Consider the following 24702-nt stretch of genomic DNA (forward strand, 5'->3'; position numbering starts at 1 on the left):
CTAACAAACTTGCTTTTCGCATGCGGCTGCCGCCCTCGCCATATTTTTGATGTCCTATAGACTCTCATCTGTCTCTCTGGACGAGGTTCCATTCGTACTGCGGATTTGTTAGACATACATACTGCGTCATGTTGTGTTTGAGGCTACTCACCACTCGCCCATCGTCGTCGCCAGTATATACACATTGCGGCATTGGCGCGATGCATGTAATGCCAGCGTCGTAATTGGCGCCCACTTCAGATCGAGGATCCACATGATCCAGTCGCCGAAGAAGCTCAAGCACCCACTTGCCATTCTTCACACACTTCTTCCAGACGTTCACACGGCCCCTCTTATGACCGGTGAAAACAAGAGAGTTTTCAAGCCACTCGTTTCCTGCACCTTCGTAAAAAGCACAGGCATGGACGTAATCGTCTGGCTCACCGCAGACGTTCTGGTCAAGGATAACAGTACCGTTGATGTTGTAAAGTACTACGTTGGGCCCCGACCCCAACATAATCTCTCCGGAGACATCGTTGATGCGGGCGCACTCAACAGCTCGCGACAAGGGAAGCTTACGGATGAATTCCAGGCGGTTGAGGTCCCAAAGGAAGGCTTGTCCATCGGTTGACACGGAGACGAATGTGCTGAATGATTTGGAGACCGCAATTGTCGTTACCGGAGCCCGATGGCCGAAGAGGGATGACCGAGGAAGCAAGTCCACAACCTTCCCTGGGGAAGTCTGCACTGCAAAGACGGAAATGACGCAGTCCTCTCCAGCGGTAATAAGCGTCTTGGAGTCGGCAAAAGTGGCGCAAGACAGTTGTCCTATGTGAAGATTCTCAAAGAGTCCCGCCGGCTTATGATCCTTAGTCGCGCCCCCACTAGGTAAAGTATCGGGCTTCCTTACCTTCCTGTTGTCGCTGAAGAAGAATCGAATGCTATTGTCAGCGTAACCCCATTCGAGGAACTTGTCGTATGGCGCCACGTTCAGGCGGAAAGGCGAGGCACAAATAAGTCGATCAATCTTGGGAGAGTAAATGAGGGATGCAACTCTTTCGTGGGATTCTGTTTTCTCGTCAGCTGGAGGAAAAGCCTTTACAAGGATTTTAACTTACCGAGTAGGGGATGAGACAACCTAGTCAGGGCATAGACCGAGGTATCCAGGCGCCGAATTGGGCAGGATGCATGCTCACGACCAGGATGAGGCCGAGTAAACACCTGATGAGGCGTCTGACCAAAGTTGTGGATGACGCCAGCAGTGATCCTTCTCTCCTGGGGGTCACTGATGTTGTCGAGATCCGTCGCTCCACGGTACGACAGGTGATGAAAGACGTTCAGATTGTCAACTGCAGCATCGCCTCTTTGCTTGTATCCGAAGATCAAGTCGATCCAGCTATGCAGATGCTGGCTGACATAAGGGCTCTCAAGGGCCTCACGATGCTTTGCAATGAAGATCTTAGGGTCGCCCTTAGCCCAAGGAGGAAGAACGACGTTATTAACCTTGGTTCCGGTGCTTTCCCGATGGCCAAAGTTATACTGGTTGATGTTGGTCAAGAATTCTGGCAAACAAAAGAATTCTGGGATCAACTCCCTCACATCCGCCTTATTATCGCAAGATGCGGACTGCCAGGCGTGAGGGATAGACTGGAAGAGACGGTCTGCATGGTCAAAAGAACCGCCCTGGAGGAGTATATAGGATTGGACAAAGGGCGGCAGACGGATGAGGTACGATGACACAATCATGGCGGACGAGTAATGCGTGCCGTAGTGGAAGGGTGTCTCGCCAATCTCGGCCAAAGCGTTGTAAGACTCTCTGAAGCCTGAGACACGGCCATGTGTCTGGGCACCCATTGGCTTAGAGAGATCTCGAAAGGTTGCCGGATCGCTCAGATTAAGCTCCTCGCTGGTGTAGTCTGCCAATACCCAAGGAAAGACGGGATACTGGGTAAGGTCGTTGAATGTGCGGCCTGCCATCGTGTTGACTAGCATGAGATAGTGGAAATTGGACATCTCCCCCTTCTGCCACCTCCTCATCGCAGGGTTCCATGGCGATGAGTTGAAAATGCTTCCAAACTTGGAGCCAAAACCCTGCGGCTGTTCTTCAGATACCTTGAGTGCCTCGAGACGCCATGCATCCTCTGGATTGGGCAGAGAGCTGGCGGCATTGGTGTGCGGTGCCTTGCTCATCAACTTGCCAAACACCTCGTCTCTGATCGTCGGGTTTATGGATGTCAGTAAGTAGCTGCGACCATCTGTGAAGAAGACCTCGACGGCAACATCACGGAACAAGAATCTTCGCTTTGAGATACTGATCACATCATACCATCTCCAACTTCGCGATTCTTGCTCGCTGCGGCTGGAACTCTGGCGCTGCTCCGTCGTTTTGGCATCTGTAATAATCTCCGAGAATGGGTCCCGTTCTTCCGGCGGAGCTTGCCAGGCGTTAACAATTTCTCCCGAAGCGCATTGGAAAACATTGTCCATAATATAGAGGGCCTCCTTCCCAATGATGAGAATGCCTTCGCACGCCTCCAGACCAACAATTCGCGATATGTTGTAAACCGCCTGGACTTGATCCCCTTGTTCAAGTCGTCTCATGACTTTACGATTCTTGTCCTCGAACCCATCATCACCTTCATTGGCGTCGTTGGGGTCATCTACGAGCTCAAAGTCTTCCTCGGCACCCACGCCAGATTCGTTGGCCTCTTCCTCTTGTTCCGTATCTGGAGGCGGCCCGGTATTATCCTTGCCACCATCAAGGCCAAGGTTTAAGTGGGAGGAGGCTGGAGTGGCTGACTTTATAGGTGAGGGTGAGATCTGGGCTGGGGCCATGTTCGTGTTGACCTTTAGTGACGAGGGAGTCACCGGTGCGTCTCCTGCCCTCCGTTTAGGCTGGTATTCTACATGCTTCTTGGAATAATCTGGTAGAAGTCTCAGACGCATACGGTTACGGCCTTCTGTTCGATCCAGTTTCCATTTCAATTGTGTTTGCTCAGCAAAGACGGCCCCAGGTCGGCGGAGGTCGAGGTCCATCTTGAGGAATGCTGCAGCAAGGTATGCCATGTCATCCTGCTGATCTTGCGTGAGCCGCTGATGCTTGAAGTGTTCACTGTTGAAGATGCTCTTCATCCAGGCTCCATTCGCCATGTCGTGCCGTAAGAGGACGTTGTCCATAGTGAGAGACTCCGTTTGCCACGCCTTCAACCGGTCTTTGCGTTTTGCCAAACGGAACTTAGCCGAGTCAACGGTCCGCTGGTTTTCTACGGCGACAAACTCCTCCCATGCTTTTGAGATGCCCCCAAAGAAGAATGAATCCAGAGAAGCTCGGTGTTTGTCAACCCATTCGATAAAGGTATCGTCATCAAGTTCGGTCAGCTTGATGACAAAGTCTCTCGTAAGGTGCTGTTGGTCCGTTTGCCCACATTGTCGGAAAAGGACCTTAGATTCATCTGGCTTTTGTACCAGCATAATCCGCATGATAGTCGCCGCAGCAGACCGGATAGATGTTCTAGAATCGACAAGCTTGGTATAGAGCTGATACCAGAAGTATTTCATGTACTCCTCCTCGCTCGACAGACATCCCAGAATGGGAGCTTGCCAGTAGAGAATCTTGCTCAAGAAATCTTTGGCGCTAGAATCGGGCGTCTCAGGGTCATCAAGCTCAGAGAAGCGGAGCAGGAGGAGCTTAAGGAAGCACTGGCGCATTGTCGTCACAGCTTGACTGCAGAGACGAACGCTTTTCAGGCTAGCAACATCAGGTCGTTGGAGATATTCCAGAACCATGCCAGCAAACTCTAGCATAGGTTCCGTGCCGTTGATGAACCAACCTTCAAAGATCGACTCTGTGACGTGCGCAGTGAGTCTACCCATGTTGGTGAGGACTTTTGGCTCGCACAAAACCTTCTGATTAGGTTGGATGTGGTTCCCGAGGTGCTGAAGCGTGGTTTTGAGGACGAAGGACTCAAAATATGCTTGATGTTCTTGAAAGCCTGGAGGGACTTTCAAGAACAGACCGAAACCAGGGAATTCTTTCCGAGTAAAGACCTGATCAATAAAGACACCGATAACTAGCTCCAGAAGGCTGTCAAGCGTAGCACTGCTTGACTGTTGCGAGGCGATCTTCTTCTTTGGTGACATGACCGGAGCGAATCGAGCAGAGCTAGGAGCTTGTGGGGATTTCTGGTTGGTAAGGAGAACGAAACCAGAAGCCTTTCGTAGAGGAGTGCCACGAGGATTTCCCGCGAGCGTGGCGACTGCATCTGTGCTAGTTGTACGAACAATTGGGCCTGGGTGGGAGCCAGCCAGGGACCGGATCATGACATCGCCGCCCTCAAACGTCAAAGCCGAGTCGCGGGAGCTCAGTTCTGTTTCGGGAGTCACAGCATCGGTGCTAACGATGATAGGGTAAGCTGCCCAAAGAAGATATCTCACATATTCAGATGTGAGGGCAAAATCTCGGAACTCTGCAGATCGAGAGTGGAGGTCTGCCAAAAATCGAATGACGGTATGAAGCATGGGGGCGTTACTCGATATTTTCTCACCATCGCGCTGAGAGTTTTCTGTAGATAATTAGCCGAATTCAAAATGAGCCAAATGGGAGCAAGTACCTTTTGTGTCGAAGCCTCTGGTTTCCATTGACTTAGCCCTTGGCCGCGTTTCCAGGCCTTCGAAGCCACTCGCTTGCAGGCTCTGCGGCTTCTGTGGCGAGTTTGGATCCTCCTGGTTCTTCATGACGTCCTTCAAACCATGCTGCAGCATGGAAGTTATGACCAGAAGACTCTCCGGATAAATGATTCGAGACTTGCCAAACGTCTCAAGCAGGCTAGAAAATTCAAAAGTCCGTTCCAAATCGATCTCAGCCACATCAGAACCAAAGAAGATGCAGAAGCAAATGGGCCATAACGAGGGGAGATACCACCAGCGCTTCAGGCGATGAGCCATGATTGTAAATCCTCCTGTCTTACCGGAAAATTTCGCCGTGTATGAGGAGCCATGCGTGATCAATAGCCTAGCCAGAATTTTGCTGCCGTTTATCACCGTCTCGGGGTCATCGCTCGCCAGAAGATACAGCAACCACTGGTCCATACTCAATAACGATAATTGGGTTGCGTCAGATGGTGGTCTCACCTTGTTAGTCACTGTTCTTGCAAACTTGCTAATGTTGTTTCGGTTTCCCTTTTCACAGAGTAGAGTTGTGTACATGCTCAAAATCTTAGCACCGAGTTGCTTCTTTGTAAGGAATCGATAGGATGACGTGCTCGAGGAAGTATTGGAGTCGAACGTTGCTCTTCTTGCAAAGCCCGGGGTAGGCGACCGAGTGATCGTAGACACGGGTCGCGGGGTCCGGACGAGGGAGGCGGCAGGTGAGTGGTAGGCATAGGTAATAAACAAAGCGAGCGCTCGATGCACTTCCGCAGTGTAGTTACACTTTACAAGGTGCTCGAGGGCACTCATGAAGTGAGGCAGAACATCTTCCGAGATGGACTCTGCTTTCATGGCATCAAGCAGTCGTTTAACAATTCCTACTCACAGTTTAGTGGCCAATCCAGAGACAGATCTTGATCAAACAAACATACTCATGCGCATCAATCGCCTGCTATTGAATTGGTGATACTTGCTCTTGACAGAAAACGTCACAAACTGTTTGTAGTATAGCTCTTGAGTGATGGGAGCCGACCGCCGCCAGGTGTCGAAGTCAATCAGCAATATGCGGTAGGCCAGGGGGTTCACGATAAAGGATTCCAAAGGTTCGGCATGCTTGTATCCTATAAAGTCAAGGACAAGACTCAAGAGTTGAAAGCTCAACTTGTCTCGCTCTTCACTGGTAATGGGAAGCCTTAGGTTGGAGTTATCAGCACCAAGGTTGACAGTGTAGCCTAACTTGGCCCTGAGGAGCATGCCAAGGATGGCATAGCCATTGTCGCGTTCCATGGCCTCGCTATTCCTCCAGCTTTTTCTGATGCAGAGGAACGTCATCTCAACAGCACGCACGGTTTCTTCAACAGTAGCCGCACGTTCAACAATCTTGAGAGCTAGGGGAGTGAAGCCTGCAAGACGCCAGAAGTTATCGTCAAAATAGGAGGGCATAACCGCCACAGGGTTTCCAGTCATGACAGCAATCCCATGGGACCGTGCAAGGGCATCAAGGAGACAAGGCAAAGCAGCGTTAACTGCAATAGCTGAACCGCTTCTGTGTGTCATTTGAATCAGGTTTGTTGCCGCATTCCGAGGCAAAGCGCGGTACAGCTGAGTATCTTGGTAAACACCATCCTCACGAAAAACACCCGCCGGAAGGATGCTGAGCAGGATTTTGCTCTCTGGCAACAGGCTGCCTGCCTTGTCTCGAATGGCTCTGATGATGTCAGAACTCTCATCCCGTCCCGGGTGGAAGACTTCGTTCCTTAAGCCCAGGGAGGCAGAAGCTTCATATGTTTGAAAGCCACCCAGACTGTCTTGAAAGTTGCCCTGGTACTTCGGCGATAGACCATAGTGAACAGCCAGGAAATCGTCGCTGAGTACGTCCTCAAAGAGATGTGCTGATGCAAGGGACCATTTGGAGAACACCAACCCTGCGCCAAGCTGGCTTGACAAATCTCTTGGCGTGCCCAAGAATGACTGAACGGGATGTGGCTTTGCATTGGTAGAGGCAAATGAAGCAAAACTCTCTGTGCTGCCGTTCGTGAAAGGTGGTGCAGAAGGGTAGGCACACTTGATTTGCTCAACAAACTCGCCATTAACATACAACGACGCCTTACTGGCAGTCATTGTCTTTGGTCGTCGATGCACAAGGGCAAAATGGTACCATTGTTTTTCCTTAAAGACCATACCCTTAAACCTAACACTGGGTCGACTGGACGTGACAGATGTCTGCAAAATAAAGTTATGGGTATCCCTCTCAAGATACATGAGGAGGAAGCATGTCTGAGTCGCATCGAAGACTCCAAATATGGTAGTATGGGCCGCAGGATCATACCGGTCTATACGGATCCATGCTGTGAAGGTATATCCTGGGGAGGAGTTCGGCGGGAAGGACCGGCCTAGAGTTGGCAGCTCAATAGATGAATGGCCGTGGAGAGAGAGGTCGAACTGGAAGAAAGGAGGGCCCGTGTAAGTCGAGGCCATTTCTAAGCAGAATTCTGATGCCTCTGGCGAAGGGTTTGCCAACAAGAACTGTGTGTCTGAGGGTTGATTGACTCCCAGATACATAAGTTTCTTGCAAAGAATAAGTAGCTTTTGTTTCTCGGTCTGGTCAAGCCGCGAGGCAGGCCCAAAGACCACTCGGAGGAAGCGAGAGAGGACACCAGTGGCATGAAGCGAAGAAAGGTTGAAAAGAGAAATTGAGACCACACTAGACATGATGTCGAGGACGACCAAAGAACAGGGGTTGGCCGGCAGGTCTTCCGCCCTTGGTATTGACTCCCAAAATCCCACAACAGCGCGCAAGATTTCAGGATTCTTGAAGATGGCCTTCTTCTGAACGATGTCGCGTACCTCCTGGGCAATATCTCTTATCTTCGCATTGTTGTCTCCGGTGTTCTTCTCTGGCTCCATCTTCGCGTCCTCCTCTGGCTTCGGACTTGATGCGATCGATTGGCACAAAGTGTCAACCTTCTTATCGCCCAAAGAGAAGGCTAGCAGCTTGCCAAACATCTGACAGTTGGTCCAGAGATCTGAATCGCTCCCTCCGAGTCCCACACTGGCGATAGTCTGCTCGAGGGCTTCCCATCCACCGCCTTCGACTCTGTGGCGGAAATAGCGTTTGTTCCCGGGGTGGTCTAGGAATGCCGCGGCGAAGACGTCGAGCACAGCCTCCAGAAGCCCGAACAGGCCTTCCTTCTCTTCCTTTGATCTTAATTGTGGGTTGTAGAATCCGGAGAAGGAGCGCAAGACATCAAGGAGCTGGGTGAAGCCGCGTAAATGTCGAAAGTCATCTTGAGGTGGACTGGGCGGTTCGGTTGCGGCAATGTGCTGGCGTATCTGACGCAAGCTCTTAAGCAAAACAGGAAACTCGGGGTAGCCATCATTTGGGCGTCGTTGCCGGAGTCCGTTGGCCAGGCCGTCGAGCAGGCTACGCAGGATCTCAGTAGCTTTGGAGGTGACGGCGCCAGAGGAGGCGGAGGTCGACGAGCGGTATCGTCTTGATACTTGTAGTGTCGACATTTTTTGTAAATTCTTATATGGTTATTGGCTACCGGTATTTGATTTCAACGATTCCTTCATTCCAAAACCTTCAATCCCAGCACCCATCGAGGGTCCAGGCAACGGTCAAAACTCTTCGGCATCGAAAGTGGGATGCGGTGCAGGATTGGGGCAGCAGCTCGAGGCTCGGATGCCTAATGGCAGACGTCGAGGGCCGGGTAGAGGGAAGGACGAGGTCAGGTTTGAAGTCGTACGGATGAAGAAACACTAGCGGCACTTAGTAAAGATGTCAGGTAAAATGAACGAGCTCGAGAAGCTCCTTTGACGTTCAAAAGATACGCGTTATCACGACGACGGAGCTGGCTGGAGCTGGAAGTGTCAGCCTTGGGGCGCGTGGTGTGGCTTGTGCACTTCTCAATGGCCGCCTCGTTGTCCAAGAGTCCTGTAACATTCAATTACCAGTCTGACGTGCTGGCACCTCTGAATCGAAGTGGGGTAGGAATGGTGGCGGTGCAGCGCTGAAGGATTTCGGTCCTCTAAGACCTGTCGTCCCGACCTGTTCCACTAGCGAACCACTCACTCATTCATCACTGAATCACAGAAGCAGGCGAGTCCCAGGCGGCCCGAATCCCCCCATTACTATCTAGCCCCAGCCGCATAGCATAGAGACCAGGGTGATACGTCGTGTCTCGTGTATGCTATTAATAGAGTACTCTGACTTATCATTAACAGAGATACTGAAGGGATTCGACTTCGTTAACAGACAATTCTACGGCGACTGTTCCGCCTCATAGCTACGCGGATAACTGCTGGTGGTGTTCGTTCAATCCCAAATTCAGTAGTTACCGAATTCCACAACTCGAGCCTGAACGTGCTCAGTCGACTAGCCAGCAAGGCAAACCTTGTTGTAAGCACTGGCGAGAACGGATGGTTTCCGGATCCAATGCTGCCCAGTCAATTGTACGGTGGAACCCCGTGAAACATGAATGCTTCATCTCTCTCGAGCACAAATACCTCCATGTAACAAGTTGAGCGAAAAGGTTCTGCTCGGCCTGAGGCTCGGCATTAGGTCAGGCAACTGACCAAGGTGTCTTGCTTGTCTGGACTGGATAGTGTCTAATTACTACTAAGGTGGCTGTACTTGTACCTCAATCAAATGTCTTCAAGAGAACACCCTCTTTAATGCATGAAACCAACCAAAAGCTAGACTGTTCGGAACACGAATCAGTCGGTGACCGCTTATCAGGCTTTGTAGTAGCGTCTTTATTTTTTTTGGAGTCAGCGACCGTCTCTTGTCGCTGTCAACGCTAATTATGTAGCAACAACAACAATAGTGTAGAGACATAGGATCAACTGGTCATGTGTCATGACTCCGTTGACCAGGGGCTGCTTGAGCGATCATCGGCTCAGGGAACGGGGATCTTGCCGCTGGCACTTAAAGCCTGGTGCCTTTCTGGAGGACAAATAGCTGCACACTCGCTGCTGCATCTGGGAAGAAGCTTAGGCGGCGTGGGTGGTTTCAGTCTGCCTCCTCTCAGGCTCCGAGACACGAGATTTGCCAAGTGCTTAATGTAGGTGCTCAGTCATGGTTAGCATATTCAACGGCAAACGTCTTTTGCGGTTCAGCAAGACGTTCGTTAATCAAACACCAGTTGGCCTATTCTCTCAGTCTTGCCAACCATGTAATGCCGAGTCGGAATATTGCCTACGGACCACGACACGCGTACTGGCTGCAACCACCTCAAGCTGGCGTGAATGGCCCAATTGTCTCTTCACGCTGGAGGGGGGTGGTGTGGCAAGATGCGGCTTTCGCATTGACAACGACTCGCAAGCTCATGGCGTTTCCAACCACTACCGCAGCTAGTAAACAATGTTTCTGTTTCTTCCCCCTCTTTGCTCGCCGCTGGAGGTATCGAATCCGTTGTTTGAAGATGTCATGCAGGAGCAGCTTAACCTGCATTCACTGTCGCCATCGGTAACCTGGATGACTCGTTCGATTGCCTCCCAGATTCCGTTCGGTGTTGGGCTGCATACCGACTTCTGGCTGGGCCAGCTGCGTTCAGATACTTGCCAAAGCTCCCCCGGGCCAAGCAATGCCCTCAGGCAGCTCCCCCGACCGATGACGGGAGGCAGGGGAAGAGTGAGGCACGTGCCAGGCACCATACGGGGGCGGTACCATCTGACCAGTGGGTCAGGCGTCTAGGCTAGCTCGGATCAGCGTAGCGTTGGTGCTGGGCCTCTCCCCGCCTCCATGTTCCAGTCAGAGAACCTCGCCGCCCTTCGTGTACCCTTTAGTTAGAGCTTGCCCTGGTGAGCGACAGGGCCAGGCAGGTACCTTGAGGATAGCTCCAGCACCGAAGCACCTCAGCGACAGCCGCCGACCAGCATCCACAGCTCCAGTGGCTGTCAGGCCCTGAGCTCCTCCGCCTTGGAACCAATCCTGGTCTGGCCGAGGAGTGTAGTAATCCCTTGAGAAACCAGCAGCACCCGGGCACCTTATTACAGTTAATCACATCATTGTTGAGCAAGTTACTTACTCAATGGGGCGGGCGGACTGGTGCCAGATGCGCCGCAAGCTCACTGTCAATGACATGCTCGCCCCCATCCTTGCGAGGTCAGACCAAGCCGCCCAAGGAGGCAACCCGAGCAAGATCACTACGGTGAAGGTAACTCTGAATGCTTAACGTAGTCTGACAACGCAGTCCCCTCTTCTCAACGACGGGCTTGCAGCACAGGTCTAAACGATGAAAGCTTTGAGTGTCGAGACAAGACGGGATGGCAGCGCTTGTTAAGCTTCAGGGTCCTCCGGATAGATCTACCTTGCCCTCCACTCCGTGAATCACCTATTACGCGTTATCGCATGCAGCGCTATGCGGGCCATGCGGACTGTGTGGGTGCCCAGTGGGTGGAGAGGGGAAGAAGGGGAGAGCAGCTGCGTGACGAGAACTGATGGGTGAAGAATGCTTCAGGAATGCTGATAGTGTAGTACACGAGTTCATGGCGGTAGCAGCACTATGGGTGCCTCAGTCTCTCAGGCTGATTGCGGCCGCGTGGTCTCGTTGGCACTGAGCTGGCACTTTTCTCATCCTCGTAGCAATGCTACCTATCTGGCTGGCCGGAAGAAAGCCAGCGCTGGTTGAACAGAGAGTCCTTGATGCTGGGGTTGACTTCTTGGTGCCATGGGTCAGGAGGATTTCAAAGCATCCAAACGTTGGCCTGCCCATGTCTAGGGAGTGGATTGAGTAAGGGTAACTTCATGTCCGCCTTGGTTCTTGGGTGCCTTGTTTATGACGTCGCTAAGCTCTGACTGTGATCATGACAGCTTCGCCATGTCTCAAGCCGCGAAGTGATGATAAGTATCACATCCAGGAGAAAGGCAATACTGTCAAATGTTCAAACAAAAGAGTTGACGCGGCTTTGGATACAAGAGTCGTCGAAGAAAATAAAGAAGCTCCGTCTCAAGCTTCATTGACACGTCCTAAATGGCGGACTGAGGTGAGGTACCTGAGCACCAGTCATTACCATCCCACAGAAAGGCACAAGTACCTCTCTATCACCCATCGCACTTTCCCATCCATCCCAAACAGCCTTCCGTATCGGACAAGGTGCCTTGTAGACTCCCAGGGAAACCCCAAACGTGACCCTCCCTTATCGCATTGCCGAGGAAACCCTATCGAGTCATTCCATTGGCTCTCTTGCCTTCGCGCTAGGCCGGTTTCGGACCCGTCAGCCACCCACCAGCTCTTATCTTGGTTGGCTGCGTCACACTGGGGCGGCGCAAACCGTCCTGGGCCGACCGATAGCAGTAGGTACCTGGCTCTTTACCTCACCAAGAGCTGTGCGCACGCAACCGCCGTCGTTGCCTTCCCTTTATATCTACCCGCACCCGCTCTCCGAAGCTCCCCCAACCGCTTGCTCCATCTCTCACTCATCCCCCTCCTTCCCTCCTTCATCATTGATCCATCCTCTCAACCCCATCGTGTATTTGTCGTTCTCTGGCAGCTTCCAGTATCTCCATTTTCTTAGTCTGTTATTACACGTCTCCGGTAGACTCTAGACTCGTTACCGCATCACTCCCGCCATCATGAGAGGCTTCGTCGGTGCTGTGGCCGGCCTGGCTGCTGTTGCCAGCGCCACCCCCTCCCTCTCCGTTGAGACCGTCCACAAGGGCATGGCTCCCGTTCTCTCTGCCACCAACGCCGAGGCCGTTCCCGACTCGTACATTATCAAGTTCAAGAAGCACGTCTCGGAGTCCGGCGCCTCGGACCACCACAACTGGGTTCAGAACATCCACTCCTCCGCTCAGGACGAGCGTCTTGAGCTGCGCAAGCGTGGCCAGGAGCCTTTGGTCAGCGATGTCTTCCGTGGCCTGAAGCACACCTACAACATTGGCAAGGACTTCATGGGTTACGCTGGTCACTTTGACTCCGAGACTGTTGAGAAGATCCGGAGACACCCTGACGTAAGTCCGACGACCCTGACTACCCTCCCCATACAAACCTCCAAACACGAGACCCACCACCTCTTTCGTCGGCTCCTTGGCAGCTGCATCACCGAGCTCGGGTCGGGTAGCTTCGGCCATCAAGATTCATGTCATGATTGTCGTACATTTCCAAAGCTGAATGGCTGCTAATGAATCTCGCCACAGGTCGAATTCATCGAGGTCGATTCCGTGGTCCACACCCAGGTTCCCGTCAAGTCCCACGTTGAGGACAAGTGCGACGGTGAGCTTGAGAAGCTGGCCCCCTGGGGTCTGGCTCGTATCTCACACCGCAAGTCCCTGGGCTTCGGTACCTACGACAAGTACCTCTACGCCGGTGATGCTGGTGAAGGTGTTGATGCCTATGTTATTGACACCGGCACCAATGTTGACCACGTCGACTTTGAGGGTCGTGCCAAGTGGGGAAAGACCATTCCCTCTGGAGACCAGGATGCTGATGGTAACGGTCACGGCACTCACTGCTCTGGTACCATCGCTGGCAAGAAGTACGGTGTCGCCAAGAAGGCCAACGTTTACGCCGTCAAGGTCCTTCGCTCCAACGGCTCTGGTACCATGTCCGACGTCGTGAAGGGCGTTGAGTGGGCTGCCAACTCTCACACTGAGCAGGTGCAGGCTGCTAAGGATGGTAAGCGCAAGGGCTTCAAGGGCTCTGTCGCCAACATGTCTCTTGGTGGTGGCAAGACTCAGGCTCTGGACGCTGTTGTGAACGCTGCCGTTGATGCCGGTATTCACTTTGCCGTCGCCGCTGGCAATGACAATGCCGATGCTTGCAACTACTCCCCCGCTGCTGCCGCGAAGGCCGTCACTGTCGGTGCCACCGAGCTCGGCGACCGCCGCTCTTACTTCTCCAACTACGGCAAGTGCACTGACATCTTCGCTCCCGGCACCAACATCAAGTCTACTTGGATCGGCTCCAAGTACGCTGTCAACACCATTTCTGGCACTTCCATGGCCTCTCCCCACATTTGCGGTCTCCTTGCCTACTACCTTTCTCTCCAGCCTGCTTCTGACTCCGAGTACTCCGTTGCTCCTATCACTCCCGAGAAGCTCAAGAAGGCTTTGATCTCCGTCGGCACCGTTGGTGCCCTCAGCGACATTCCTCGTGACACCCCCAACGTCCTCGCCTGGAACGGCGGTGGCTGCAACAACTACTCTGCCATCATTGAGGCTGGCAGCTACACTGTCAAGACCGAGACCAAGGAGGCCACCATCGATGATCTCGAGAAGGCCATCGAGGAGGACTTCCAGGTTCTCTCCGGAAAGGTCGTCAAGGGCGCCAAGAACATTGGCACCAAGGCCGAGAAGTTCGCCAAGAAGATCCACGAGCTCGTGGACGAGGAGCTTAAGGAGTTCCTCAAGGAGACTTCTTTGTAAGCGTTGCAACAAAACGTTGCATGGGTCTCTTAATTTCCTTTCGTTTTTTCTTGGGTCAATGACAGTGTACGCATAGGGATACATTGCTGGGTCGGTTAGGATGGATGCATCGCTTCATAGCTACATACAGATCTCACAGCACGAATTTAGTTTCCTTACCTGACCCTTATTTGAGTTGAGGACTGTGTGGCGATTTGCGTGCCGTGATCCGGTGATGACATGTGCCATTTCCGTTCGTTCCTTCGTCCAAACCATATCGTGCAAACCTAGCCAAACCTTCGGGAGCATGATGTCGCCAAACTCTCTTGGTAGCAATGAGTAAGCGTAGAAAGGGGGTGTCCGAATTTGTCTTGGTGATGGTCAGTTGGACAACTTCCTGGTTAATGCCCGCCTCTCACGGATGACCACCAGCGACATTAGTACAGTATGGCTTAATCTACTCTAAGACATTTGGTGACATTCAGTTTTACCTGGATGTTGAGGTTGGTTTACACTTTGCAATTTAGCAGAGTGCCCTTGGAGTTGGAATGCTATGCTTTCCTTCTCAGGAAAGAATGACACAACAGCTAGCGCCTGCCAGCGCCACCTCATGCCTGTCCAAACCAGGGATCGGACCCCTCTCCTGCCTCTTTCTCTTGGTTGAACGTTCCTTACATTTCGTCTCTTCTCTGAAAGTTCACTCAGCCCCCCCTTATGAAAGAGCAATCATGGAGTTCTTGTGCTATTATGCCGGGAGCTCCGCCCACGAAAGTGACTGGCTAACAACGATATCTCTCGGCCACTTTCTGCCTCTCGACCGACCTCCCAAAAGTCAACATCCAACATTCTCGTCAATACTCCTTCGGTATCCTCGTGGCTTGCTTTTGGTTAGCTTCCCTCACACATCAACCATCAGCAGCCTCAATTGAATCTCTCTACTATTTGCCGTCATCACCTTTATACCTACTACCCTCGTCCCTTGTCTTTCTCCTTGCCCTGTCTGGCCTTGCGCCTCTCATCAAGAGTATTTGCTCCAATGCGGAGATACAATAGCAATAAGTCGTCGTCTGGGATGAACAGAACTAGATCCACTAGGTCTAAAACAACCTCGTTTCGTTCGGCAATAACTAGACTAGAACATATCGATCCTGCCATCGCCGACAGAGACGCTCATCTTGCCGCAACCCTATCCTTCTCACGTTCTAGCCAGGCTCTCAGGTCTGACATCAAACATTCCGCCTCGGGCCATCATTCTCATCCCTGCCATTCGGAGTCCTCAAGGGCCGCTCAGTGTAAAGGGGCTATGGACGATTATTGTCATGAGAACCACCTTCAGCCCCAAAGAAGCGTCCGGTTTGTCAAACAAGGAAGAGATGGCACCAGCGGCATGCGGCGCCGGAGTGTTCTCGGCCGTGTCGAGAACCAGCAAATCATCGATTTGGCTTTTCCCGAGAACGAGGCACCGCGCGTGAGCTCTTATACCACCAACTATATCAAGTCTCTCCCCCCTGTGGAGTTGTACAGGCCCTTGGACGAGTGCGCGTCTGCTCCATCTTCTTTCAGGAGTCTGCGAAAATCAAGATCTATGATTGCTCCTACCAATTTGGCTGTCGATGCGGGCTATTTCTTCAGCAATTCCCCTAGCTTAGAGAGAAGAGATTTTGCACGGAAGCGAAAGTCCATGGTCAATATCAGAGACAGCAAACCTTCAAAAAATAACCAAGGTCTCAGAACGCCAAAGTCTACGAGTATCCTCAACAACTGCGATCGTACAACAAACACACGAGTGGCAGTGCATGATGCTGTTGACGCAAGATTGAAGCCTTCAGATCCCTTTCGAAATCAGGAGGAACAACTGCTTCGGAGCCGGCCCTCTAGATTATTCACATTGAATATGAAGAATAAGAAGGTGAAGCCAAGAACCGTACCAGACCCAAATACTGCGATAGAGAGTAACAAGGACCAAGAGCGCCTTCGAAGCCATGCTTCGAACCATTTCGCATCGCAGCAGCAGGGTATTCGGCAATCTATGAGGAAGGGCTCAACCAACACACTGTACGTTTCTAAGGAGGGTTCCTTTGCTAAGCAGGCCCGCAAGGTCTCCAGCGGTCTGAAGAGCAAGCTGAAAACTCTCTTTCATCGAAAGAAAAAGAACGGAACGAAACGAGGCGGCAAAGGCCAAGTAGAGACTGTCGATGATGTTGACGCTGAAGATGACCCCTACATGGACATCGCAGACCCGATGACGGACGAATGCTCTGTATCTCAAGTACCATCCCGAGTACCATCTTTGCACGCGGCTTCATTGGCGCAGAAGCTTCCATCTCGTCAAGGTAGCATAGACAGCATTGGAAGCGACCGAAAGGTTTCGGATTCGAAAATGACGGATGAGAAGTCTCGTGTTACCAGTTGGACGAGCTCAGGGACACATACCCTCAACAGCCAAAGTACATGGGGTGGTGAAAGGGATCGACAGCGGCTCTCCGTGATCATAGAGAACGGAACACATGTTGCCAACTCATCTTTGCGAAGAATTTCCACTGACGAGAATAATCACTACGGATTCCAGTCTCCATCCCCGCCTCAACTTTTGACTCGCCAAGATTCAAAAGTAGACAGCGACAAAGTCTTCTTCGCACTACTAGGCCGACTTCAAGAGGCTCAACCAAAAGAAAAGGTGCAAAAGGCTAGTTCTGATGAAATTTTGAACACTGTCACAAACGATTTGCGCACAATTTCCAACGACAGCAGGCCAGGTGCGGTCGGCAAACGCAGCCCTCCTACCATTAGGTGCGTAATGCCAGAGGATGATGTCTTCCAGGATACCATCTCGTTGGGACAAATGCAGCATACAAAACCTATCGAAACAGCTGTGAGTCCGGATAAAGGTAAACCTGAATCACCGTTATCGTCGTCGTCGTCTTCGTCACCATCGTCATCGCCGGGCAGCGTAATCCGTCAGCAACAGCACGATCCATCCGGAAGCACACTCCAGCTTCATATAGCGTACCCAGAACCTGCCGACAGTGACGAAAGAAAAACTCCCTCTCGCAAGACTCGTGCTGCGGAAGGAAGTTCTGTTGGTCCGAAGACCTTATCTACTCGTAGTTCTGCCTTCTTCGGAAGCCCAACGTGCCACTTATTTAGGACTACGAGCCCTTATCGTCGAGCACTACAAGAGTCAATGAAGGAAAGTTCTGAGGTTATCACAAAGGTCTACTCGCCAACGGTTTCCGCTTTGAACCTAGATTTAATTTCGACGAAGCGACGTCCAAGTATCTCCGCGGATGATCCACGCCTTGCTTATTCGGACAGCATATACTCCGACCAGTTTCCATTGTCGAACAAAAAGCCTGCAGATGTGCTTGAAACTTTACCGAATCTCCAAGCTCATCGTACAAGCGATGATTCGATCAGTAGGAACTCGCACTTGGCACCCTCCAAGAGGTTGTTCTCGGGTGCAGTTGTTGAATGTGAAGTTGATGGCAAGGCGCCTTCCAGCGTACACTGTCATAAAAGTGCAGCATCCCAGAATGAGTTCAGTGAAGCGCTGAGTTCCAGGCGAACCGTTCCAACTGACCGAGCATCATCTTCCGCAAGTTCGGTGGAGTGGAAAATGTTGCTGTCTGCCAATGTTTCAGGGGTTGATATTCGTCCAGCTGCTGCCAGTGCCCGTGGTATAAGCTTGGATGAAGCGCAGCATGTAACACCAAGCTTGCCGACAGTTTTGGGACACACGCGTGAGGGAGCACAAGTTGAAGACGATTCCCCTGTACCCCAAAAACCGAATGTTTCCAGAGAGTTCATACCACTCCGGCAACCAGATCACAGTTCTCAAGCGTTGTCAGCCGGCCGTGTAGGACGCGGGGCAAACCCGTCAACGTTTTCGACTCCAAGACAATTCAGAGACGAGAACGAAATACCTTCTTCCGATGGATGGATGCACAGCGGTCTTTATGGAATGTATGATCCCCCACCAATTCCTCCAAGGAGCTCTTTGAGAACTGCACCATCAATGCCGTTACTGCAGCAGCGCTCTACACAAAACAACATTCCTGTTAAGTCGCCGAAAAGAGCTGCTCATAAGATGCGCAGTGTGGATGCTATGCCCGACACAAAGTTAGGAGTACAACAAAAGCACGACACTCGGGCACCTATGAAGCTGGTTAGACGTGTTGGGCTGCGAGCCGGGCTCAAGTCGTCTTTGTCTAGCTCGGGGCTCAATGTAGAGGCAGAGCGACAGTTTGGCCCAATGCTAGCCAGCGGCCAGCTGGAGTCTCCCAAAGAAAGATGGGAGAACTCTAGCGGTCGCCACCTGTTAGACTCCAGCGATCTGGAAAGCACATACAACCCGGACACTGCCAGGCCTGAAGATTGGAAGGCTCAAAAGCTGGGTAGCCAGCAGATGGTTGAGAACTTCTTGAGCAGTAGACGCCGAGTTCTGGCTGGTAGCGATGACTCGAGAGTTTTCTTGTAATTCAAACCAATATTGGTTGACAGAATCAACACGGTTGGAGAGTCAACGACGGAGCCATAGTGATATGGCCGGTAACAGTGACGATGATGGACGATAATGGACTAGGGTACACACCTACGAATCATGGAGTTAATGGTAAAGAGAGGCGTTGTGTCCTAATAAATAACGCATTCATACTTAGTGCTTTAGGCATGGACAAGTCGCCAAGAGCACCAGAGAAGTTGTAGTAGCCACGATGGCACGATAGATGCTATGTCAATGATTCAACGATTAAATGGTAATACAAGCTTGTTACACTGTTTGGAATGATGCCAGGTCATCTCCTCATGATGTCGGTAAAGGTCCAAAACGGTACTGGGCCCACGCAAAACTACCCTCCTGCATAGTCCATAGCTGCTTTCCGAGATCATCACCTGCAGCACCGGCAGCGACATGGACAGGCATGAGATGATCCATCCAAGGATGGGCCTGCTTGGCGTCGGGTCTCTTGCAAATCTGGGCCATCTTCTCCTGCCTCTCTTCCACTTTGGCCTCGGCCGCCTCTTTCAGCGCATTGTCGAAACTGGCGGAGTAGGGCATAGGTTCAGGCCCGCTACCCATATCGTAGAGATTATGCACCGACATGCCTGCGCCGATGATGACGACGCCTTGGTCGCGAAGCGCGGAGACGGCGCGGCCTAGGCGGTAGTGCGCGTCCGGGTCCTCGGAATGGAACAGGGAGATCTGGACGAGGGGGACGTTCAATGGGTTCGTGTTGGGGTTGAAGGCGACGTGAAAACCTGCCCAGACGCCGTGGTCCAGACCTCGTTCTTTCGTCTCGCAGCCAATGTCGTGAGAGGCGAGCAAAGAACAGACGCGGGAGGCGAGCTCCGGGGATCCGACGTTGGGATAGGACGCCGAGTAGTAGTGCAGGGGAAAGCCTGAGAAGTCGTAGATCAGAGGGGCGGAGACGGCGGAGTTGATGTACACCTGGGATTTGCTACGGGATTGCCAGTGGGCGGAGAAGACGAGGACGGCGGTGGGGGAGAGGGATGTGATTTCCTTGCCGATGTTTTGGAGGACTGGGTAGACTGGGTGCGCTTTGTTGTACATCACGTCGGGCTGGAAGGTGTTAGTGTTTGTGTTGTTGGGTGAAGGATTGGAGGACAGGGGATGGGGTTCGTTTGCTTACGCCGCCATGGGAGAAGAAGTAGACTGGCATCCGCGGTCTCTTTACTGTCGCAGGCGGGAATGAGTCTACGGACGACGATCTTGACAGAGTTGTCGTGACCGTTGTGAAAAATGAGCGGAGGGTTGGAGAGAACATGTAGGCTAGCATGGCGACGGATAGGGAAAGGAAGAAGATTGGGTTTAGACGCGCCATCTTGGGTCTTCTCTCGTGGCCAACTTTGAAACTATAGCCAAGATGAGCTTGAACTCAACTCAGAGTGTTTCCCAGCGTGACGCCGGAGCTTTATGAGAACAAGAATGTCGGAGGTCCCTATCCGACCGGATAAGGGACACGACGGGGCGGGGAGGCACGGAGGGGCCGGATGGGCGGGGTGGTTTTCGTCGCGCGCGGCCGGGTCCACTGGATGTCTTAATTAGCGGCTGACGGGAGGAAGCTCCCGGTGCTAAGGTAGGTTTTAGCAACGGGTTGGAGGGGAAGGGTAGGGGAAGAAACCCCACTGATGGCCTGACAATTAGCGTTTGAGGCACTGTTCGGTGAAAGTTGCGGCGCTGCAGGAACGTGGTGGGTTGGGGGAGGGATGTACAGTGCGGGTCTTTCCACCCAGAGTTGCCTTACAAGGTAGCTGCAGGGCAGTCACTATGAGGCACAGAAGCTCTAGTACCATGACAATTAGTAATTGAGAGAAATTGATCCATAAGTTGTAAATTTGTGACAATAGATAACTTATCTAGAATGACACCAAATCTTTGAGGTTGTTTCATTTCCCATCGCTATCGTCCTTTCTTTTGTCTACCGCTTCTCAAATCCACAGTGCGTTTAACTGATCTACGCGACTTGCCGGACCAGGCTCCACGTCCCCCACGCACCATCGGAACGGAGCTACGAAAAAAACCACCGTGGACATCTCATTCGGCGCTACGGGTTCATTTCCCCTGCACAACTAATGCTTTCCATCAGAGGACTCGTCACAACAACCCTCATTATCCTATCAACTTTTTCATCGTTCACCCTCGCTGAAGAGCAGAAACCCCTGTCAGCAGCTGATCCCGATCTAAATTCCGATTCTCACCCCTCACTTGCCTCCGTAGCGCAAGACGATCTCCTCTTCTCCCTCCCCGTCACCACTGTCGTCGCCGATATGTCATCCATCTCCCGTGCGGCCCCGTTGGTCTTCCCGGCCGTCGGAAAGCACACGGCTACGGTCATTTTCGCCCACGGCCTCAGCGACACGGGCAACGGCTGGGCCAGCGCCGTCGAGAACTGGAGGCGGAGACAGAGACTTAACGAAGTCAAGTTCATCCTGCCTCATGCGCCTCAAATTCCCATCACTGCTGTGAGTATTACCGTACACTTCCATCAACTTCACTTCTTTTCTACCTCATAATATCTTTCATTCATGATGATAGACATGAGCGATGAATGAAGACAAGTGAGAAGGATAAGACGCTGACGATAACAGAACTGGGGCATGCGCATGCCGGGTTGGTTCGACATAGTAAGTCGCGCAACAATCTTTGACCGGCACCGCCTTCCCCCGGGCTCCCCATCGCTGACCGCAGCGCTCTCCCAGAAAACCCTCGACGGCACCATCGAGGCTCTTCGCGAGTCCGAGGACGAGCCCGGCATCCGCGCCAGCGCCGAGTACTTCCACAGTCTCGTCCAGGCCGAAGTTGACGCCGGCATCCCCTCCGAGCGCGTGGTCCTCGGCGGTTTCAGCCAGGGCGGCGCCATGGCCATCTTCTCTGGTCTCACCGGCAAGCACAAGATCGGCGGTATCGTCGGCCTGTCGTGCTGGCTGCTGCTCAGCAACAAGTTCGCCAGTATTGTGCCCGAGGACAAGCCGAACCAGGACACGCCCGTCTGGCTGGGCCACGGCGACGCGGATCCGCTTGTGAGGCCGGAGCTGGGCGCTTTGAGCGCCGAGGCTCTGAAGGCTCTGGGATACAAGGTCACCCGCACGCTTTACCCGTGAGTTTCCCTTGCTTTTTTTTCGCCCTGTTTTTTTCCTGCTTTGACGGAGTGGGATACCACGGAATGAGTGGTTCATTTTGCTGACTTGATGCTTAGGGGCATGGGCCACTCTGCTTGCTTGGAGGAGCTGGATGAAGTCGAGGCCTTCTTGTTGGAGAGGTTGCCAGCCACCCAGAACTGAGGCTGAGAGGGTGATTAGATGTGATTTTACATGCGATGAACAACAAGAATTGGAGTTTATGCTGCCTATGGGTGACTGCATGTGGAAGAGTCCAGCTTTAGCTTGACTCAAACTTTACCTCGTGGGCATGGTGTTGGTCTTCTTTGTGAGATTGATTTTGGCCCGTCAAATCCAGAATAGACCATTGAACATAGGTAAAATAAGCTTATTCAGACCAGGTTCAGTGGAAGTCTTTTAAACACATCGAAACATCTTGAGGCCTGACATTTTGAACATTATGTTAGTAATTAAGCCTTTACCCAGCGGATCTCTTTCATTTTAGGAAATGTGCTATTTTTGTTTCCAGATGAACAAAATGCTAGATTTGAGGTTTTGGTGAAAAGAACATGAACCAAATGGATTGGTTAATTTGTGAACATGTACGAAAACAGTTCTGGAAGATGGCTAGAAACTTTATGTAGGTACTACTTTTAGATTTGGCCTCTGGAATATCTGTATACCGCTGATTACAAAACATCGAGGCATTGAACTCCTGAAAATCACCAGTAAGTCCATATTTACATAACCAAGCAAAGCATCCGCTGGACCCTCATTCTGACCCTCATTGACAGATCACACGCCATCAAAAATTGTCTCATTAATAACCACATCGAGAGGGTCTCCTTGCTTTCTCCAACACCTCCAACTCAGGCTTACCTAAGTTCATTCGTCAAGAAGACGCTAACAATGGGGGGGTGTGTGCTTGGGTCTTATCACGCTGCGGTGTGGCACTGCAGCACGCAACTGCAGGCCCCATCCGGGTTTGGCTGGGGGGTCACTCCCCCCCGAATCACAAGGCCGTCCGGCGCCATGGGCCCTGCTGAAGACGCAAGCCTATCTGGCGTGGCCCACCTTCACCTGCCAACCCGAAGTCTCCCATCCATGGTAGCTTGCATGACTGTGCATCTCTATGCATCTCTAAAGATCGTCCATTTTCTTTTTTGTTCTCTTTCTCTCTCCCCTCCCACCAAAAAATATTGTCAGCCTGCGAAATTACTCTATTACAGTCCCTCGTCACAAGTCTTGCTGGCAATGATTCTGACTACTACCTAGCTCTGCTAGCAGCAACCTCCGATAAGCTAAACAAAACCACAAGCTTGACATCTCATCCTACAGGGGGGGCATAGCAACCGAGTCGTCCCCGCATCGTTGCTGCAGTAAACACACCGCGGCCGAAATCCCGCCACGCGGCATACCACTACACACTTTCTCTTCACCCCGATCTATCCTACGGGACCGCCTCCGGAGGCCGCGAACCGACGCAGTAGTCATGGAGACATCCACAGCCGGTAACGGCTCCGCCGACGACCGTCCGTCGACCCCGACGCCCTCCCAGTTGCCCCCGATTCCAAACTCCCCAGTCTATTCGCTCGCCTCGACCGCGAACCCGCTGTCGTCCTTCCACCTCCCGCTGCCACCACCCCCACGGCCTGTCCACGCTGTTCTTACAAAATCCGACATTGAGCAATCTCAGACGGCGTATTCGGACCTCTTGCAGACGGCGAAAGCATATCGCGTCGCGCTGGCATCATTATCGACCGCCGCCTCCGCCTTTGGCTCCGCGCTAGAGTCTTGCGCCCGTCTGAAAGAAGCCCGCGCAGAAAGCCTCACTGGGGGATCTCAACCAGGGGGAGGGTTATCAGCAAGCTTCACCGCTGGCGCCAAAGGAACATGCACTGCAGACCTGCTACTATCGGCCTCGGGCGTGCACCACCTAGTAGCAAACCATCAACAAATCCTCTCCGAGACAGTATACCGAGACTTCGAAGTGCCCCTACTCCACGAGCTAGACAAGTGGCGGCAGCGCGTCGACGACGAGGAGGACGCCTACGTTAGGGAAGTCAAGGCCCGTAGCAGGGAGATTCAGAAGCTGGAAAAGGAGGGCTTGAAGCTGCACAAACAGCGCCGCCGCGATGTGGGCAAGTTCCGCGCGCACCTCGTGGAGCTGACGACGAAGCTCGACGGTCTGACAGCCCTGCACGGCGACCACGCGCGGACGTTGTTACGCGAGAGCCAAGACACGAGTGGGCGCATACTCGAGGCGTCATGCAGTCTCGTGAGGGCCGAGGTCGACATATTCGAGTCCCTGGCGAGGAAAGGTTGGAGCGGCGGCGGACTGGACGAGCTACTGGAAAAGGGCGCGGATCTGTTTGCGAGTGACGAGGTTACGGATTTTCACCACGCGAGCATCGGGGCCGTCGGGGGCTCCGCTGAGACGGCGAAGCTGTTCAGTATTCTCCCGCCGAAGAGTATTCTCGCAGATGCCGCGTCGGACGTGACGAGGCCCGGGGGCCATGCTAGGGGGGATAGCCTGTTGAGCGATTCGGACCGGTATCAAAGCCTTGCGGCCGTGGCGTCACCCGGACTGGGGGAGCAGCACGACAACGATACTGACAGCATCTTTTCCGAGACGAACTTTAACAGGTCGAGGGGCGTGAGGCCGTTTTCGCCGCAACCTATCAGGCGGCACGCTACGGACGTGACGTTTGATAGCTTGGGTGTCGGTTTAAGTGAACAGTCGCAGGCGGATGATAAGGTCGTCGATGACAGACAAAATGACATTTTGCATGAGGAGGATGAAGGGGAGACAGCAGAGCTGTTACAACCACCCTGGAGAGATGAACGGGCGGGCGCCGACGACGACGCAAGCGCAGTGGACGACGAAGACGGGAGGAATACTACAGAAATTGCAAACGGGGAAACAGAGGAAAGAGGCAGACCGGGGAGACGGTGGAGTGTAAATGAGGAAGATGGAGCATAGTATGTAAATGTCCTTTTGAATGGCGGCGAACTCATGATTATTTCTTGTTATACCCATTTAGAGGCGTCTATTAGAACGAGGGACGCCGCCCCGGCCCCCCCCCTGGGCGCAGCGACATAGTCATACA

General features: G+C 52.6%; 6 protein-coding genes across 6 annotated transcripts; 4 read left to right on the forward strand and 2 right to left on the reverse strand.

The window, feature by feature from the left end:
- Window positions 1-64: 64 nt before the first annotated feature.
- CTRU02_207201 (beige beach domain-containing protein) lies at window positions 65-8142 on the reverse strand (the record flags this gene model as incomplete). The annotated part of the gene is made up of 5 exons (XM_036719414.1): window positions 65-97; window positions 152-1047; window positions 1098-4541; window positions 4590-5504; window positions 5559-8142. 5 exons carry the CDS (start codon window positions 8140-8142, stop codon window positions 65-67), a joined length of 7872 nt encoding a protein of 2623 aa, XP_036589121.1.
- Window positions 8143-12205: 4063 nt separating this feature from the next.
- Window positions 12206-13996, forward strand: CTRU02_207202 (uncharacterized protein; the record flags this gene model as incomplete). The annotated part of the gene is made up of 2 exons (XM_036719413.1): window positions 12206-12583; window positions 12770-13996. 2 exons carry the CDS (start codon window positions 12206-12208, stop codon window positions 13994-13996), a joined length of 1605 nt encoding a protein of 534 aa, XP_036589120.1.
- A 1282-nt stretch (window positions 13997-15278) lies between these two features.
- On the forward strand, window positions 15279-18452 carry CTRU02_207203 (uncharacterized protein; the record flags this gene model as incomplete). Its single annotated transcript, XM_036719412.1, has 1 exon — window positions 15279-18452. One exon carries the CDS (start codon window positions 15279-15281, stop codon window positions 18450-18452), a length of 3174 nt encoding a protein of 1057 aa, XP_036589119.1.
- Window positions 18453-18776: 324 nt separating this feature from the next.
- On the reverse strand, window positions 18777-19815 carry CTRU02_207204 (aromatic ring-opening dioxygenase; the record flags this gene model as incomplete). Its single annotated transcript, XM_036719411.1, has 2 exons — window positions 18777-19553; window positions 19624-19815. 2 exons carry the CDS (start codon window positions 19813-19815, stop codon window positions 18777-18779), a joined length of 969 nt encoding a protein of 322 aa, XP_036589118.1.
- Window positions 19816-20566: 751 nt separating this feature from the next.
- On the forward strand, window positions 20567-21775 carry CTRU02_207205 (acyl-protein thioesterase 1; the record flags this gene model as incomplete). Its single annotated transcript, XM_036719410.1, has 3 exons — window positions 20567-20956; window positions 21083-21591; window positions 21691-21775. 3 exons carry the CDS (start codon window positions 20567-20569, stop codon window positions 21773-21775), a joined length of 984 nt encoding a protein of 327 aa, XP_036589117.1.
- A 1309-nt stretch (window positions 21776-23084) lies between these two features.
- CTRU02_207207 (protein ivy1) lies at window positions 23085-24575 on the forward strand (the record flags this gene model as incomplete). The annotated part of the gene is made up of 1 exon (XM_036719409.1): window positions 23085-24575. One exon carries the CDS (start codon window positions 23085-23087, stop codon window positions 24573-24575), a length of 1491 nt encoding a protein of 496 aa, XP_036589116.1.
- Window positions 24576-24702: the final 127 nt, after the last annotated feature.

Source organism: Colletotrichum truncatum, assembly GCF_014235925.2.
Source record: "Colletotrichum truncatum strain CMES1059 chromosome Unknown Contig_0004, whole genome shotgun sequence".
NCBI lineage: Eukaryota > Fungi > Ascomycota > Sordariomycetes > Glomerellales > Glomerellaceae > Colletotrichum > Colletotrichum truncatum.